This window comes from Nicotiana tabacum, chromosome 8 (genome assembly GCF_000715075.1).
Source record: "Nicotiana tabacum cultivar K326 chromosome 8, ASM71507v2, whole genome shotgun sequence".
Classification (NCBI taxonomy): Eukaryota; Viridiplantae; Streptophyta; class Magnoliopsida; order Solanales; family Solanaceae; genus Nicotiana; species Nicotiana tabacum.
The window spans coordinates 211,170,300-211,188,903 of NC_134087.1; the positions used below are offsets into that span (position 1 = coordinate 211,170,300).

At 34.6% G+C, this 18,604-nt stretch overlaps 2 protein-coding genes across 2 annotated transcripts; one reads left to right on the top strand and one right to left on the bottom strand.

Moving 5' to 3' along the window:
• Window positions 1-258: 258 nt before the first annotated feature.
• LOC142162939 (heptahelical transmembrane protein 2-like) lies at window positions 259-3,551 on the bottom strand. Its single transcript, XM_075220160.1, has 4 exons — window positions 3,151-3,551; window positions 2,971-3,063; window positions 2,826-2,886; window positions 259-1,187 (listed from the first exon to the last, which is right to left on the bottom strand). The coding sequence occupies exons 1-4, from the start codon at window positions 3,387-3,389 to the stop codon at window positions 510-512; spliced, it is 1,071 nt and encodes a 356-aa protein (XP_075076261.1). The 5' UTR covers window positions 3,390-3,551; the 3' UTR covers window positions 259-509.
• A 10,423-nt stretch (window positions 3,552-13,974) lies between these two features.
• Window positions 13,975-18,336, top strand: LOC107772578 (AP2-like ethylene-responsive transcription factor At1g16060). The gene is made up of 7 exons (XM_075218873.1): window positions 13,975-14,176; window positions 15,087-15,288; window positions 15,402-15,490; window positions 15,613-15,686; window positions 15,817-15,867; window positions 15,962-16,038; window positions 17,502-18,336. Exons 2-7 carry the CDS (start codon window positions 15,255-15,257, stop codon window positions 18,077-18,079), a joined length of 903 nt encoding a protein of 300 aa, XP_075074974.1. The 5' UTR covers window positions 13,975-14,176; window positions 15,087-15,254; the 3' UTR covers window positions 18,080-18,336.
• The last annotated feature ends 268 nt before the right edge of the window (window positions 18,337-18,604 follow it).

An 18,604-nucleotide genomic window follows, 5' to 3' on the forward strand; every position in this document is an offset into this window, starting at 1 on the left:
CCCTAATAACGTCATTGTACACATATAACCCCGAATTCTCGATTATGATAAAAATTCCAAATAATTTGTATAGCAGTTATTCCAAGGTAGTCACTATATCAACCATTATCTCTTAATTCCAAGGTAGTTGGAAATCTTCAACGTCTAGCTATTTCCCTTCATTTTACCAACCATTTCATTCGAATACTCTATAATTTGAGGCTAAATTCTCTAGCACTAGAGGTAGTTTAGGTACTCATTAGCTAGACAAACAAGGTCTTACAAGATAGCAAGGCATCAAATATCACGTATATATGGATCACTCAATAAGAATCCATGGTACAACGACATATATGTTTCTGTAAGATACGAAGACAACAGTATGAGAACTATCAATGTTATTGATGTACCTAAACTGCTTCTAATTAATAGAAATGGTAAAGCATATTTGCTGAAAATCAATATAGTGATATCTTCTTGATCCTGTTAGAAGCTAGAGTAATCAAGTTTCTGAGTTGGGAATGCCTTAGCTATCCAAGAATACCTGCATTGCACGGTGGCAATCCTCGACGCCACTCCATAATAACCAGAGTTGCAATGCTATGTGCAAGGGCTGCTGCAACGACGAGTATATGGAATATTTGATGGCTGTGTCCAAAAAGGTCAAATGCACCTGGTTTCCATCTCTCTGGAAACCTCGTAATGTAGAAAACTGCTCCAGCAGCATACAAAAGGCCCATGGCGATCTCGTAGACCAGAGCCACGAGTACTTGTGGATGATGAAAATAGAGGGAAACAGCATGTGCTGCTGGAATCACACCTGAGAAACCCATAGCAAGAAACAGAGCTGCCCTGAATGATCTGAAATGACCAGAGGTGACAGCCGGGGCGAAAAGGGTGATAATGACTAGGATACCAACTATAGTAATGGATGTTAAGTAAAAGAAACGCCAGTATGGTTGACAGCAGAAAGTGTAATATATGGGAGCAAAGAAAGAGCAGATGATCATGATAGAAATTCCAGAGTAATCGAGACGCCAGAAGAAGAGGGTGAATTTATGCGAGTGGCAAGCAAATAGGTGAGAGACAGAGCTGAAGATCAAACAGACCATTGCCCCTCCTAAGAAAACAAACCAAGGCCATATGTCAACTTCATAACCATCTCCATATAGAAATGATGGGTTTGAGATCTGCCTAGTATAAGGATCCTGCAAATCAGAAATCAAATTTGATAATGAGATGATGCTTAGTATCTTATGTGCAGCTTAACATTTGCATAAACACAAACAGAATTTTCCAAAAATCTGAAAAAGGTCAAGATGCATCACTTCTTTCCCCTCAACACTGTTATATTGGGCACAGTCAGACAACATCGAAGTGTTCTGCTTTTACAACAAACTCTTAGAAAATATGCAGTATTAGTAGGTTCTCGCAGCAAAAAGCTCCATTATTTCCTGCACGAACCGTGTTTTATGTCCCAGAAAAAAAGTCCCCTTTATGATTTCACTATTATTATTGAACAAAACAACTCTGTTTACTAGTCTAGCATATTGGATTCATAAAACAGCTAGCCAAGAAAGTTACAGTCCATTCACCTTCATGAAACTTTCTGACATTGAATCAAATTTGTTAGAAACAAAATCTTTTTGACAAAGATCAGATTCCTTTCCATGTTTTAGGAAAGAATGGTATCTGACTCCTCAGGACTCTCTTAACTGAAATTGAGACTCTCTTTTGTAAGTTGTAACTACCTACCACATCAAGAATCCAAAGTAAGTTAATATAAGACTTCATTTGACCTGGCATTCAACACTGATATAAGAACTTAAGTTGGTGCAACACCACCACTAACCGGCTTAGTTGAAATCAAAGATTTATTATGGCAGAACCAAAATAAGGTAATGCCTCTCAATCATTCGAAGGGGAGCTTTGGAACAATGGTAAAGTTGACTCTGTGTTACCTATAGGTCACGGGTTCGAGCTGTTGAATCAGCCATTGATGCTTGCATCAGGGTAGACTGCTATATCACACCCTTTGAGGTGTTATCCTTCCTTAAAATCTGCATGAACGCGAAATATTTCGTGCACCAAACTGGCTCTCAATCATCCCTTAGTGTTTTTTTAATTATCTTTCTCCTCTCACCAACCATACCACTCCTAGTTGACAAACCAAATCAAGTCACTCCACAAATATTTTACCTATCAATCAGGTAAAAAACATTGGCTTTGGAAATGGTGTTCAGGTACTACTATATGTTTGTACCTTGTCACCATTTCCAATGACCTCATTTTGCTAACTCTTTAGTCAAACTATATGGACCCTCAATCAATTCCTTGATTGTCGCAGTGTCAGTATTATATTAAAGTAAGACATTATTCAACTTAATTGAGGAAAAAATTTCCAAAAGCTTCACCCATCTTTTACTCCTATTTAAGAGCAATACAAAATTAAACTAAAAGAATTATAGCCTTCTTTCCTCGTTTGAAGACTAATACACAAATTGTCAACCATTTCAACGAAACGAAACTCAATCTGAAAATTTTCCACGAAAGATATAAACAGAAAAAAAATTCGCATAAATTCACCGCATAAAAATCTTAAATACGATAAATAAATAATCGAATACGATTTATATCAAACTATTTTTCCCAAAAATAAGAAGAAGTTTATTTAAACGGGCCCAGGTGTCGAATAAAATTTATTGCGTATCTCAGCTCTATTTCCTAAAATTTCTAAAAGTAGGGACCCACCACAAAACCAACCTTTTCGCTTAGTGTTGTCATCTCAAGTCTTTTAAACTAAAAATATGTGATTTAATAAAAAAAAAGTAACGGCGAAAACTCACCGGAAAAGAATCAGTTGACCCATTTCTCTTCATTGTCATCCACCGTCCTTCTCCCGCCGGTCTGTTTAGGATACAGTACTATCTTTTTACCAATGTATCAAATGACAAAAAAGGACTAAAGAAGTTCAAAATTACGAAAACGAACCTGGAAAAACCAGCAAGCAAATTCTCTATTGTCGTCATCTCCGTCAAGGTCATTACCGTCAAAATCACAAATACCAGAAATCCTACCAAATGCCTATAAAAATTTATAAAAATAAAATTAATATAACTCGAAATGAATGAAATTCAAATGAAATTGAAGAGAAATTTTTGAATTACATACGTCCAAATATTGAGAGTTTCATTGTGCAAAGAGAAGAGACTGAGAGCGGTATCCTTAAGAGGCCATTCACAGCGGTAATAGTCTCTGATAAACTCGTTATCTTTAAGATACGCCGGTAATTCTTCGTATTTCACCAATTTACGCTTCAATTTCTTATTATTAGTCTTCATTCCGACCGATTCAGTATGCTCTACGTTTCCGATTTTCAAGCTCTTCTTCTTAGTTCCTCTGCTTTTCATATTATGAGATTCCGGCGAAGTTTCGCCGGAAAATTGCAGTTGATCTCTTATCGACGGCGATGTCAAGAAAGGTGATTTCTTGTTTCTTGTGATTTCTAACTAACTGTTAGCAACGAGCTGGAAATTTGATGGACGTGACTTCCACTCAACAACTTTTCTACTTATATCAAACTGACAGTTGTAAAATAAGTTGATTCACATATACAAGAGAGCACAAATAATAAAAATGAGCAAATACGTAGTAGTATTAAATAAATATCATGTATTTTTTTGCTATTAAATTTTTAACCTAAAAAAGTTTCAGTAGAAGGTACAAATAGGACATATAAAAATGATAAAATGAGAAAATGTCGATTTAAATGTTTTGGTCATATCCCACGTGGAGACAAGAGGGGTTGCTCTGATGGTAAGCAACCCCCACTTCCAATCGAGAGGTTGTGAGTTCGAGACTCCCCAAGAGCAAGGTGAGAAGTTCTTGGAGGGAAGGATGTCAGGGGTCTATTTGGGTTAGGGTAGGGGTAAGGTCTGCGTACACACTACCCTCCCCAGACCGCACTAAGTGGGATTATACTGGGTTGTTGTTGTTGTTGTGGTCATATCCCACGTGGATCGCCAGATATACTAGATCAGGGGCGAAGCCAAGCCCTTAAATTTGGCCGAACTCAATATTAAAATGAAGTGATATTGAAAGATTCATATTAGTTTATGCCAATTAGCTTAAACTGAGTTTAGACGCTGTCTGAATCAGTTGATTAAAAGTAGTTCCCGAGCATCAAATTTTGGAAAATACTTTTTAAGTGTGAGTGTAACAATACCGAAATTCCTCACTATATAATAAGAACTAACTCAGAGAAAGGAGATGAGAAGCATAGTCTTGAGCCGAAGCTTCAACATAATTCGTATATCCCCCGTTCTACCCGTTAGTCCTGATTAAATAGTTGCTAATTGAGCCTGGATCCCAACTCAATCTTTGTGAAGGTCTTTTGGTCCTATTTCTCGGCTCAATAGCTGCTTGTTTGCAGGTATCCATATTGGGCTGAGGCTGGTTCATAACAATACTCCCGTCCTCAATAAGAACTTTGTCCTCAAGGTTTGACTCGAGAATAGTGTTAGTAGAGTGCCCCCGCCAAGTGCAACCAAGCCCAACTGTGCTTTGGTGAGTAGTATGTTCAGAAGTTTCATGATAGTTATTGCCTTGCAAAACACATTCCAGAAGACCCTTGCTCAAGTTTCTCACGCCTTGTAGCGGCAAACCTCCTGAAACACCATTGTAGATGTAATTTGACCAAAGCAATGTGTCCTTTAGCATATTCAACATAGTAAACCAGCTAAGAAATGCTCTATAATTCATAGGTACATCAAATTCTAAGGCACTAAAGTATGAATCCATCACTTGTCCTACTTTGGCTAGCATACTCTTCTCTGTCATAGCTCGTGAAGCACACAAAGCATGAGATTTGATGACATATACTCTTTGACAGTAAGACTCATGAACTTGGTTGCAGATCACACTAGCCTCTAAAAAAGTACCTAAACAAATTTGAAGCAGCCAAATAACAGGCTCCATTTTATCAGCATAATGGACGGCAACTAAAGAAACCTTTCTTGAACTCTTTATCCGACCCAATAAGTTGACACGTCCAAGAGAAAACAACAGTTCCCTATTAGCACATATATCACATTGTCCCACTGGTGCATTGAATTGCTCCATAAGTTGAGTACTAACACCCTCAAAAAGACACATCAATGAATTCTCTACAGGCCCCCCTAGTAACTTGTAAGATGCGCAAGAAGTTTTAAAAGTACCATAACTTTCGATACCCATGTCAACTCCACCTACACACTCGTAAGCATACAAATTTGCAATTAAACCTCTACTTCTTTTAAAAACTCCTTCCAACATTTCTACTGCATCTGATGCAATATTTAAATATTCTTTCGCAATAGACGCACAACCTAAACTATTCTGCCCAGTGTCGAGCCAATTGTCCAAAGAAACATAAAATGGAACAATCCAAAGTACGGCATCAAACTCCAAATGGTAATATGTGCATGCCCCTATATGATAACAGTCATAAGTCTCAAATCTATGGCAATCATCCAAAGTGATACCACTTTGCAGAGGAAGTACTTGACCAATACGAAACTTCTCATGCAGAAGTGCAAATCGTACTTTCAGAGCGCCCTCCTCGAGATAGGATGAGGCCAGAAGTAATGACTTTAGCATCTGATTGCTCAGTATCAAACACCTTGGAACAACAACCATATGACATTTTGTCGAACATCTGGGCTTCGATCTTTGTGGAATATTCCCTGGTTGCAGCCAAGTGACTTTTCGGCGATTCGCAGTAAAATGTTCCCAATCCGCCAATTGCTTGTTCCGGAAAAGCCATTGGTACCACTTCAAAGCTTCTCCGTCGAGATAGGATGAGGCCAGAAGTAACTTGTTGTTTTCTGACATTCCGTAGAATTTAAAGTATCGTTCAGCCTGAGAAATCCATAATTCTGGATTCTCGCCACAGAATCGTCGAAATTCCAGCCGAGTAGGCTTACTCGTTTCAACGTTTCCTACCAACTCATGTAACAATGAACGAATTTCAGCAATCACGATCTTAATTGAATCTTCGTTAGTTCGACATATTTGGTCCTCCATTGAAGACCTCTGGATGAAAGCACCAATGTAACAATACCGAAATTCCTCACTATATAATAAGAACTGGAACACTGATTACAATCTTGAGATATCAATTGCAACACTCAAACTACTATAATGAAATTAAGTAACTAAGAATAGAGATAAGAATGATGATGCGAAACAGAACTCAGAGAAGGAGATGAGAAGCATAGTCTTAGAGCCGAAGCTTCAACATAATTTGTATATCCCGTTCTACCCGTTAGTCCTTTTTAAATAGTTGCTAATTGGGCCTGGATCCCAACTCAATCTTTGTGAAGGTCTTTTGGTCCTATTTCTCGGCCCAATAGTTGCTTGTTTGCAGATATTCATATTGGGCCGAGGCTGGTTCATAACATAGAGACTAATTTATAAAGAGGTACTTTATATACAAAGGGGTAAAAGTGTAAATATAGAAATTCTTAATAGGTTAACAATTTATCCGATAAGGAAATTGAGTAATCCGCCCCAAACCGTTAAACCGTTAGTTATAAGATTTCAATTCGTTCAATTACCCCGATAACCCAATACCAATAGGTCAATTTTTGCAGTTAGATTAACGATTATGGTTCGATTTTGAATACCCTAATTTCGAGTTCTCATTATTAGTGGGATTTAAAATTCGAAACAAAAAAGTTAATGCTTCTTCTTCATCCCCCCCCCCCCAAAACCCCAAATTCTGCGAGTTCTGAACTTATGATTATATATTAATGGGATTTGTAAAGTACTTTATTGTCTTATGCTATGATGTCAAAGAGATTTATCACATCAAAGTTCAAAAGTATAACTATCTTATATATTCATATTCTTGAAAGTTAGACTAGCAATATAACAATGTAATATTGTCATACATTTTGAAATGTCGGAAAATGAAATTTTTGTCATATAAATTGAAACAGATAAAGTACTTACTATTATCAATTTAATTTGACCGATGAAATGTGGAACAATTCTTTCTAAAGCTAAATACCATAAGCTTTTATATGTAGTAATGTACACACAGAGTGACAATGTTAACAATTAAGGTTCAACACTTACATTCCTCCTCCCCATATTTTCCTACTTTTTGAGACAGTTTTTTTTTTGTATAATCGAGGAATCCCCGAGGGCAGGTGGTGTGAGATAGTTTTCTTGTATAACCGAAGAATCCCCTAAGGCCGGTGGTGCTGGTTCAAAACTCAATAGAAAATGGGCTCGTCCCTTTATCTTTCTTCACTTAAATATCAACTTTTATCTGCAACAAGGTTATTTTTTCAAATAGAGTTATCACATACAATGCTTTAGTTAAAACCAATATAACCATTTCAAAACACAACCACAAATTGCCCTCACAAAAATCCCCATTTAAAATTTGCCTTAAAAGTGCCACAAGCAATTCATCAAATCCTATAGCTAATACATTAACCATCTCTTTAGTAACAATATATCGGTTGAATTTTCACATAGTCAAGCAACTTTACAAACAATTCATCAACAATCTATAGTAAATGTGTACCTCGTGAATTTTTAATGCGAGGTATATTTTGGCTATATTTTAAATAGGCTTCCTTAAAGTGGCTATCTAGATGCACACGTAAGAGTAGTAAAACCCAAAAGATAGGAAATGGGCTAATTCAGAAATGTGAAAAAGGCCGGCCCATCTCAACCAAATAGTAACCAGAAATAGGGGGGAAATTAAAAAATAGACAGATTTACAAGGGTCATTCAAAAATAGCCACAATTTCAAAAGTAATCGAAATTTAGGCACTTTTCACGTAAAGATAAATCTGCACGAAAACACTGTTCAAAATCTGGAAAAATACTTCAGTATAATATACTAGAGTTCCAGTATACTAATGCTGGAATTCCAGTATAATATAATGGAGATTATACTGGAACTTTCGGCGTGTTGGAGTTCCAACATAATATGCTGGAAGTTCATATACAAGTGCACCGATCTGTATATTATGCTGGATCTCCAACACGCGAAAAGTTCCAGCATAATATGCTGGAAATTCATACACAGGTGCACCGATCTTCAGTATATTATGTTGGAACTTTCCGTGTTGCAGCAAAATAATAGCTATTTTTGAATGACTTTGCAAACGCTGACTATTTTTGAATGACCAGTCCGAAAACTGGCTAACCCGTACTATTTTTACGAAATAAGGTGCTAACGTATTTTTGGGATATATTATGTGAAGACGAATTAATCCAAATAGTCGTTCACCTAACCGTTTAAATTAAAAATAACCGGTGAAGGTATAATATATGCATAATTTATATATTATATATGTATAATTGTGTAGAATCAATGTATAAACTATGTATATGGCTAGAAAAAGTAAATAATCAATATGGCCGGCTATTTATGTAAATATCCCTTTTTTCTATACATATAAATACTCTTTAGGACTTGCAACATGAGCAAAGCTAAATTGAATACAAATAACTTCATATTTTTCTAGACCTAATTGACCTTCTTCGTGTCAAATAGCTTGTCTACGTTATTTTCCAATTTTTTTTTATTTAAAAGAACGTTTTCTGTGTGTTTATCTTAATTAACTTTCATGTTGGCAAAATACCACAGTGGAGGATAATAAAAATTTGACATTTGCCAAGTATAGTAGGCAGGGACGACGAAGCCATATGGTCATAAGGGTGGTCAATTGACCACCCTTCGTCGAAAAATTACATTGTATATAGGTAAAGTATTACGTTTTAGAGATATATAACACATATTGAACATTCTTTGTCGGAATTTTTTTTTTACTTCTTTCAAATTTGAACATCCTTAGAGAAATTTCTAGCTTCGGCACTGATAATAGGTGGGCTCTGTGTCTACAAAATAATGACCTCTACACGAGTGGCATTACATTATAATTAACATAATCACTCCACTAATACAATTATCCAAGTGTTTCCATATATTAAGACAAAAAACATCTATTAATCTTAAGCATTTATTCAAGAGAACTCTTCAAGCAATAGTATCTAACATTATTGAACAAATACTTTGTTATATATATGATCCATTCTGTTAGATATTCTTTTTAATTCATACTCACGTCAGTCAATACAAAGAAATTAGAAGATATGCGAATGGATTGAGAAATGAGAAATACACTTCAAAGTATATCTTGCAAAAAGATAGAGATATATAGTGGATAAAAATTAGAATTGACATCAGCTTTTGGATAAAGATTGATGTCTAAATTTTTGTTGCTTTTCCTAGCTCATGCAATAATATAAATTTGAATCGACGGGATGGATATGATCCTGCCACCCTTAACCAGAGAGAACTTTGGTTCAAATTTTCGGAATGAAAAAAATATTAATATAGAACAATTTTTCTTTTAATGAGCCTTACGCGACGCAAATTCGAACTAGTTAGGGGCCCAAAATCTGGTGAGTAATAAACCAAAAAATGGCTTTTTCACTTTTAACCCGCGCAAGAAGCTATTTACATTCGAACTAGATAGCCGACAAAGTGTATAAAATTTGTATAATTTTTGTATACAACATACATAATGTATATATTTTTTCGGTTATTATTTTAAGAGTGACTATACAGTTTCGTCATCCCCAAAAAAAGTCGTTTTCCATCGACTCTGGACCTATTTGATTGGCTAATTAAGAAAATGTGCAAATAGTCAGAATCAGAATGAAACTTAAATATCATAGCTTAACTTAATTAGCTTTAAAATCTTTTTGGCGCTAATGAGATGTCTTATGTAATGTTTTGTTAATTAATCTTATACGAAATAAGAAAATATCTAATAATTTGACAAGTTGCAATTTGATGCATAGATTGAGGACAATCGCCAATTATTAACTGAAGTTGGGCAAGAAAAGAGTATTGCACCTTTAACTTCAAATCGAGCACTTTGTAATTTTCTTCAAACGTAATTTCCATTTTTGACTATTTTCTTTCTTATCATGTTAAATATATATTAATGGACGTTTTTCTTGTGATATTGGTAATATGTTCTATGAAAAAATAAAAATATCTGTTCAATTACTGCAACGGTTTATACATTTGGATATGTATTATGAATACCAAATACTGGCTTATAAAGAAAATAAATAAGGAAGAACTTTCAGTTTGTCCAAATCATTTTAACTTGTTAAAATAACATGGGCTAGCCAGTTTTTGGATTGGTCATTCAAAAATAGCTAGCGTTTGCCAATTCATTGAAAAATAACAACTATTTTGCTGTAATAGAGACTGGTCCAACATAATGTACTGGAGTTCGGTGCATCTGTGTATGAACTTCTAGCATATTATGCTGGATCGGTATACTTTGTTGGCTCTAGTATAATATACTGGAATTCCAACAAAGTATATTGGAACTCCAGTATAATATACTGGAACTCCAGTATAACTACAAAGATTATTGTAGTTATATTATGCTGGAGTATTTTTCGGATTTTGAACCGTGTTTTTGTTCAAATTTATCTTTACATAAAAAGTGACTAAATTTTGATGACTTTTGAAACAGTAACTATTTTTAAATGACCACAATTATAAATCTGAATATTTTTGAATTTCTTCCTTTTTAACTTCAATTGGAGAACCCAAAGCCTTAAATATCATCAGGTTTAGTTAGTGTTCGAATAAAAATAAAGTACTAATTAATAATTTATACTATATCCTTAGCATGCAGAATCTTCGACGAAACCTTTTAAAGTTCAAAGAATAAGCGAAATCAATAAAAAAATTACAGGAGCCTTATTAATTTGGGTGTCCAAATGAAAATGAATAGTGATAGGCCATTAAGACAATTCAGAGAAAAATTAACTCCAATAATCTTTGTCATATGTATATAGAGGTTGAAATCAGGACTCGAAATTTATGGATTTTAAATTTGCTATTTGATTCTTCTTAATCCAACGACCCAGGCTATCAGATTTATATATTATTTAGGTACTGGGTTCACCATCAAATATTTATACATATTTAATGAATTTCATAATCAAAAGAACTTGTTACGACCCAAAATCTCACATGTCGTGATGACGCCTATTGTGGTACAAAGCAATCCTCAACTCAACATCTCAACATAGTAGAACTTTAAAATAAAGGCGGAAGCAGTTAATATTAAATAAAACCTTTAAGAATAGAATATAACTCCAAAAGTACTAAACAATCCATCCCCAAAACCTGGTGTCAGTGAGTGCATGAGCATCTAAATGATAACAACATCCGACTGATAAAACACTGTCTGAAAATATAGAACAGTAGAATATGAAAGGAAAGGAGAGTCAAGGTCAGCGAACGTCATGCAACTACCTCAATAGTCTCCTGAGTCTGACTCCTCAATCAGCAACCGCCGTGACCAGAAGTGTCTAGATCTGTACACGAGGTACAGGGGGTAACGTGAGTACACCAACTCAGTAAGTAACAGAAATAAATAAGGAACTGAGAAGTAGTGACGAGCTATGCAAATACAGTTATCTCAATAACTTTCAAATAAGAGTAGTCATATTTTCAATTTAACAGTTTAAATCACATCAGTACATACTCAATAAACCAAATATTAAATTTGACTGAGCATTAAATAATATCTGCCAATAATTTTCAAAATAGTGATATGACATCTGCGATGCAACAGTAATGAAGTAAATGTATTTTCTCAGAATAACAGTCACTCTGTCCTCCCATTCACTCCAACCTCAGAATCACTCATTCCTCACATTCACTCATTCCTCTTAGTCGCTTAGCACTCGACACTCGACACTCACACTCAATAGGTACCTGCGCTCACTGGGGGTGTGTACAGACTCCGGAGGGGCTCCTTCAGCCCAAGCGCTATAGCAAGCCACCTCATGGCATAAATCACTCAGGCTCTCGGCCTCACTCAATCATAAATCAGTAACAACATGCTGCGGCGTGCAGCCCGATCCCATAAATATCCTCACAGATCAGGCCTTTGGCCTCACTCAGTCATAAATCAGTAACAACATGCTGCGGCGTGCAGCCCGATCCCATAAATATCCTCACCGATCAGGCCCTTGGCCTCACTCAGTCATCAATCTCTCCAGTCTCTCGGGCTCTCAAAAATCATATAAACAACCCAAACAGAGGTAATGTCATGTATCAACAATGAACAGCAAGAGACAAAGGCATAATAAGCAAGAAAAATTATGACTGAGTACAAAACAACAATTAAAAGCTAATTGAGTAAGTACACAACCTCATAGGTCTCAACAGTGATCACATAAGGCCTAAACATGATTTCTAACATGAAGTACAGTCAATTTCTATGAAAACAGATAGAACATGTATTAAATAGTAGGCCAATTAATTCCACAGTCTCGCGGGACGGACCAAGTCACAATCCTTACGGTGCACGCTCACACACCCGTCACCTAGCATGTGCATCACCTCCAAAATAGTCATACGACACAATGCCCGAGGTTTCATACCCTCAGGACCAAATTTATAACCGTTACTTACCTTAATCCGAGAAAAAATCCTACTCCGAAATGCCTTTGCCTCTCGAATCGGCCTCCAATCGACTCGAATCTAGCCATAGTTAATTCAATTCAGTCAATATTAATTATAGGAATTAATTCCGTATGAAAATACAAATTTTCCAACAAAATCCAAAATTTAACTCAAAATTGCTTGTGGGGCCCACGTCTCGGAATCCGACGAAACTCACAAAATCCGACAACCCATTCAGCCACGAGTCCAACCACACCAAAATTACAAAATTCCGATAACGATTCGGCCTCCAAATCTTCAAATTTTATTTTCAAATCCCTAGGTCTAAACCCCCAATTTACACATCAAAAACATGTAATCTAGTCGGATTATTCGATGATAATTCAATATTATGGAGTAGAAATGATCACAAGTGACTTACCTCAAGATTTCCTATAATTTCTTGCTCAAAAATCGCCCCAAGCCGTGTTCTTTCACTAAAAAAAGGTCAAAATGAGCTAAAAAAACAGAAACAACATTAAAAACCCGATTCTAGTCGCTAAAAGTCAATTCTCGTCGCTAAAAGTGGTCAAATCTGGTCGCTAAAGGTGCACACCAAATCTGTTGCACCAACAGTCTTTAATTTCACTAAAAAGGCTCTAACTCCATCATACGAACTCGGAATTCGATGATTCTTGTTCCTATGAGTCACAAATAATAATACAAACATAGTCCTTCAATCAAAACTCAATTCAGAGCTCATTTGCTCAGTGAGATTCTCATTTCGCTCGTTAAACAATTAACTCATGTTTCGCGTTAAAAACTCAATCGCGACTTGATGAAATTAGACCAAACTTTCCAGATCACTCCTATAATTCATTATCAAAATCCCGAGTCTCGAAATCAAATTTCGATCTCTATAACTAAAAATGGACCTTTGAATCATTACATGCTTATGCTCAAAACGCCAAAATCTTCCAAAAACTCTTCCAAAATTTACAAGCCAATTACAAGCTTCTTTACATCGTTAGAATACAGCAGTTAAAGTCATTTCTTAAAAAAGATAACATATCTTAAGAAAATGGAAGTGCAAGTCCAATATAAACCAAAAACATTGTTACATACTAAAAGACAGTGTAAAAAATGAAATTACATTATTAAATTTAGAAAATCTTAAGCATATTGAATATTACATATAACACTGTTCCATACATAAATGCAAAAATAGCACAAACCACAAAAGCAAGTTAAGACAAGTAGGAAAAAATCATGCAGGCCACATTAAGACGGCAACAAAAAAACATCTCATATATTGCCGGCTATTTTCTTAACTTGACAGCACAACATTTTCTAATACATTAATTCCCTCTTAAAAATTATCATCATCTTTAACTAATTAAATAATTAGGAAAATCAATAAACTAACAAAATCTTAAATTTTAATTAGACATATATCCTTTATAAGCCCTCTTCATTGGAAGACTTAGTCATTCCATTGACAGAGTCATTATATTGCTTTCAAATATAACTTTTAATGGCGAAGTTATCACAACAAAATCAAAGGAACAGTTCAAACAATATTAGTAATAATGCAAATACTAATATTATTACTACAAATGGTTCAGTTCTTAAGGTGAAAAGAACTAGAAAAACTGTTCCTAGAGATTCTCCTCCTCAACGTAGCTCCATTTATCGTGGAGTCACCAGGTTTTTTTTTTCTTGAATTTTCTCATGCATGTGTAAATTATATTGTATTTTCATGTAAATTTCTTGATTTTGGTGTATTTGGTACGACGGAAAATACTTTTTGAGAAATGTTCTCCGTTATTTGTTCGGTTGTCAAAACATTACTTTTCAGGGAAATTGTTTATCACCAAAAAGAGGAAAATGAATTTCTCTTTTTTAGAAGGAAGTTATTTTCTTTCACGATTATCACAAATCTTAACTTTATATTATCGTTTTAATAAATATTTCCGATTTTCTAATATTATTATCAATTTTAATAATGTTTTTTTTGAATTTTTTTACTCTCCAATCGAACACTGTGGCATGCATGTGAATTATTTTATATCTTCATGCAAAGTCCTTGATTTTGTTAATTAAATTATTGAATCCAAAACTCATGTCTTAATTAAGCACGAGAGATTTTTGTTCAAATTTTGTTGGATGAGATACTTTACCGAGGAAGTAGGGTTGTTACGTATTGTATTGTATTGTATCGTTACTTTAAAAATAATATTTGTTTTGATTGTTACTTAAATTTTATTGTATCATATCATTAAACTCGTCGTTACGTAACAATAAAATGTGTCATTTTATGTAACGACCGATTTAGTATAGTCGCGTCGTTACCTTGTCTTTTTCTCTCAATCTCACCCTTCATTATTCTTAAATATTTTTATTTTATCATTTACGTACTATCCCGTATCATAACTTTTCTTATAATACTGTAAGTTTATTCTTCATATTGCTAGTGCGTAATATCATGAAACGATGACAAACGATACAATTTATCCAAACATTGTATTCATCGAACGATACAGTACAATACAATAAAGTACGATACGATACATTATGAAACGATATGTAAGGTTCCGAAAAATGTTTATTGATTCAGGCATCGATGGACGGGTAGATATGAAGCTCATTTATGGGATAAGAATTGCTGGAATGAATCTCAGAACAAGAAAGGAAGACAAGGTTCATAATCTTGAATCTTTTCCCACCATTAAATTATTTATTTCTTTTTAAGAGTTGATGATTTTAATTGTTTTTTTTTTTCGAAATGGGACTCTCCTGGGGAAATGCAGTTTATCTAGGTAAGTACCATGGCCAAAATTTCTTGATTTTATTATTCAAAATAATATAAATTATCTCCTTTTATTTGGTAAAGGAATAAATGTTGGTTTAAAATATGGTAATTTTTCTATAGGTGCTTATGATGATGAAGGAGCAGCTGCTCATGCTTATGATTTGGCTGCACTTAAATACTGGGGAAGTGAGACCATTCTTAATTTTCCGGTAATAACTCTTCTTAATTAATTAAAATCCGTTTAAGCTTACTATATATAATTAGTTATCCACAAAACTAATATATAAAAAATAAAAAAAATGAAGCTACTGATATTCATTAATTCTTTTAGCTATCAACTTATGAAAAAGAAATCATAGAAATGGAGGGTCAGTCCAGAGAAGAATATATTGGATCATTGAGAAGGTAAGTTTATTGAATAATAAATGTTTTGAATTTCTTTTTAAAGAAAAAAAGAGAGGTTTTTTTTTTCTTCTGCTATTTATTTGCATAAATAACCCATTGACGTAATATGGGTGAGTTCCCAACACTGCAGGAAAAGCAGTGGATTCTCTAGAGGAGTTTCCAAATATCGTGGAGTAGCAAGGTTTACCAAATAAATAAAACATTTGACACTTAATTTGCATTATTATTTATTCTTTGTTCCTAAAATATTTATGTAATTATGCGTGATTTAACAGACATCACCATAATGGAAGATGGGAAGCTCGAATTGGCAGAGTTTTCGGCAACAAGTACCTTTATCTCGGAACATACGGCACGTAACTTGAATTTCTCTATAACAATCTCGTTCGTTTCAATATTTTTTAAAAATTAGTTCCAAAAGAATGGATATTATAAAGAAGTTGTATTGTTGGTAATTCCTTAGAGTTATCTTGTAAATGATTGATTTTTTTCTAGTATTAGTATATAAAAATTAAAAAAAATGAGTGACAAAAGCACTGACTTATGTGATAAGCCTATGGTGTTAAGAGGTTTTCAAAAGTGATTTAGGCATTAGTAATTTAAAAAACGAAAGAACTAAGAAAAGTTTGTCCTATTTTTTTATTTATTATTATAAATTAGGATGGATGTGCGGGCACATTAGGATGGATAAGATTAGAAATGATGATATTCGGGAGAAATAGCATGTGGCTCCCATTGATGACAAGATGCGGGAAGCGAGACTCAGATGGTTCGGGTATGTTTAGAGGAGAAGCCCAGATGCTCCGGTACGAAGGTGTGAGCGGCTAGTCGTGGAGGGCACGAGAAGAGGTAGAGGACGGCCTAAGAAGTATTGGGGAGAGGTGATCAGACAGGATATGGTGAGGCTTCAGATTTCCGAGGACATGACACTTGATAGGAAAATGCGGAGGTCGAATATTAGGGTTGTAGGTTATGAGGTAGTTGTGTCTTGCCTTACTTCGTACCATTATAGCACTAGTCTGGTAGGGTTTTTGTCTAAGATAGCTAGTGGCAATATTGTGTCTTACTATTTCGCTTTCTAGTGCATGACCTATTTACTAGCTATCGCTTTTGCTTTGCATCTTTCTTCTGGAGTGCATGTTGTTTCTATTTTCCTATGATTTCTGTGGTGATACTAATATTGTCTCCTTTTGTTCTTTTCTCCTTTTGTTTTCTTGAGCCGAGGTTCTTTCGGAAACATCATCTCTATTCATTTGGGGTAGGGGTAAAGTTTGCGTACACACTAACCTCCCCAGACTCCATTAGTGAAATTTTATTGGGTTGTTGTTATTATTGTTGTTGTTATTATAACAAGGGCGCAACATGCATATCTATAGAGCTTATTCTATTTGGCGTTTGTGTTAAAATCAATTTTATTATTCTGATACACTAATTTTAATGTCTTCTTCAGAAATACCAAGCAAATAAAAACACATTAACTAGATAAAGATTAAAGAATTTGTCATAGTCGTACCTTTTTTAGATTCCCCCAAGTCATCCCTAGAGGCGAAATCAAGATTTTTAGCTTGTGTTCTGGATCATAATTTTTTTTGCTTACTTGAATTTTTCAACAAAAATGTAGAATTTATTCTTAGTCTATTTCGTTACGAAATGTAGAATTTAAGTTCTGCCAAACCTGTAATTATACATTGGCTTCCCGTCTCACACCTTCCTAAATCGCAATTCCGACCATAAAAAAAAAAAAAAGCTTATTATATAAAACTTCTTAATATTTTGCTAAATTCCATATCTAATTGTTCTTTTTTGTTTTTTCAGCTACACAAGAAGAGGCTGCAACTGCATATGATATGGCAGCTATTGAATATCGTGGACTTAATGCTGTGACAAATTTTGACCTTAGCCGTTACATCAAATGGCTAAAACCTAACAACAACAATACCATTGATCAACCAAACCCTAATGTTGAAACTAATATGATTCCAACTCCAAATCATAGTATTGGATCAACCTCGACCACGACCACGACCACCTCTGCCTCTACCTCTGCCTCTACAACTCTAATTTATTCCCACTTTCAACTTACCTCGAATACCACCATCCCCGATGTCTCGGTAACTCAAACTCAGCCACCTTCTGCCACGTCAGCCCTCGGGCTATTACTCCAATCTACAAAATTCAAGGAAATGATGGAAATGACAGTGGCAACTGAGTGCCCCCCTGAACCTGTTGAGTTTTCTGATCCACCACAAAGTACTTTCCCCGAGGATATAAAAACTTATTTTGACACTCAAGAATTCGGTAATTTTGGTCATGACCAAGGAGAGGATATGAATATTTTTAATGAGATCAACTCCTTCATGCAGCCACTTTTGCAATTTGATTTTAATGCTTAAGTAGTCCAGAAAAATTGATATATATCAGATCAATTTTCTTAAAAATATGTTGCTTATAAGGAGATAATGGGAAATTCTTACATAGGAAGTGTTCATATCAATATTCCATCCAATTACTGAGAAGGAGCTTCTCATTTGGCTGATAAACACTTCCTATTTAAGTATTTTCCAAATGTGATTTAGGTATTTGTTTAGGAGAGTATGTATTGGCTATTGGGACAATTTATTGTAGATAGATGAAATAAAAGTTTACATTAACATTTGTTGTTCTTTTCTCATTCGAATAAAATAAATATAGTGATTTCTTTCTCATGTTTACTTGACTCATTTGCATGTCTATGTTTAGAATTACCAAAATTATATAGTGTTGGTAATATATGGAGTAACACTATTTTTTAATTAGTTTGTTCTAAAAGGATTGATAACTTTCTATATCGGGAAATTGTTTAATATTAATTTTTCGTTTTAATTACAGCGTTGAGACAATGAATCGAGTCGATTTGTATTTCCTTATATCATATGTTA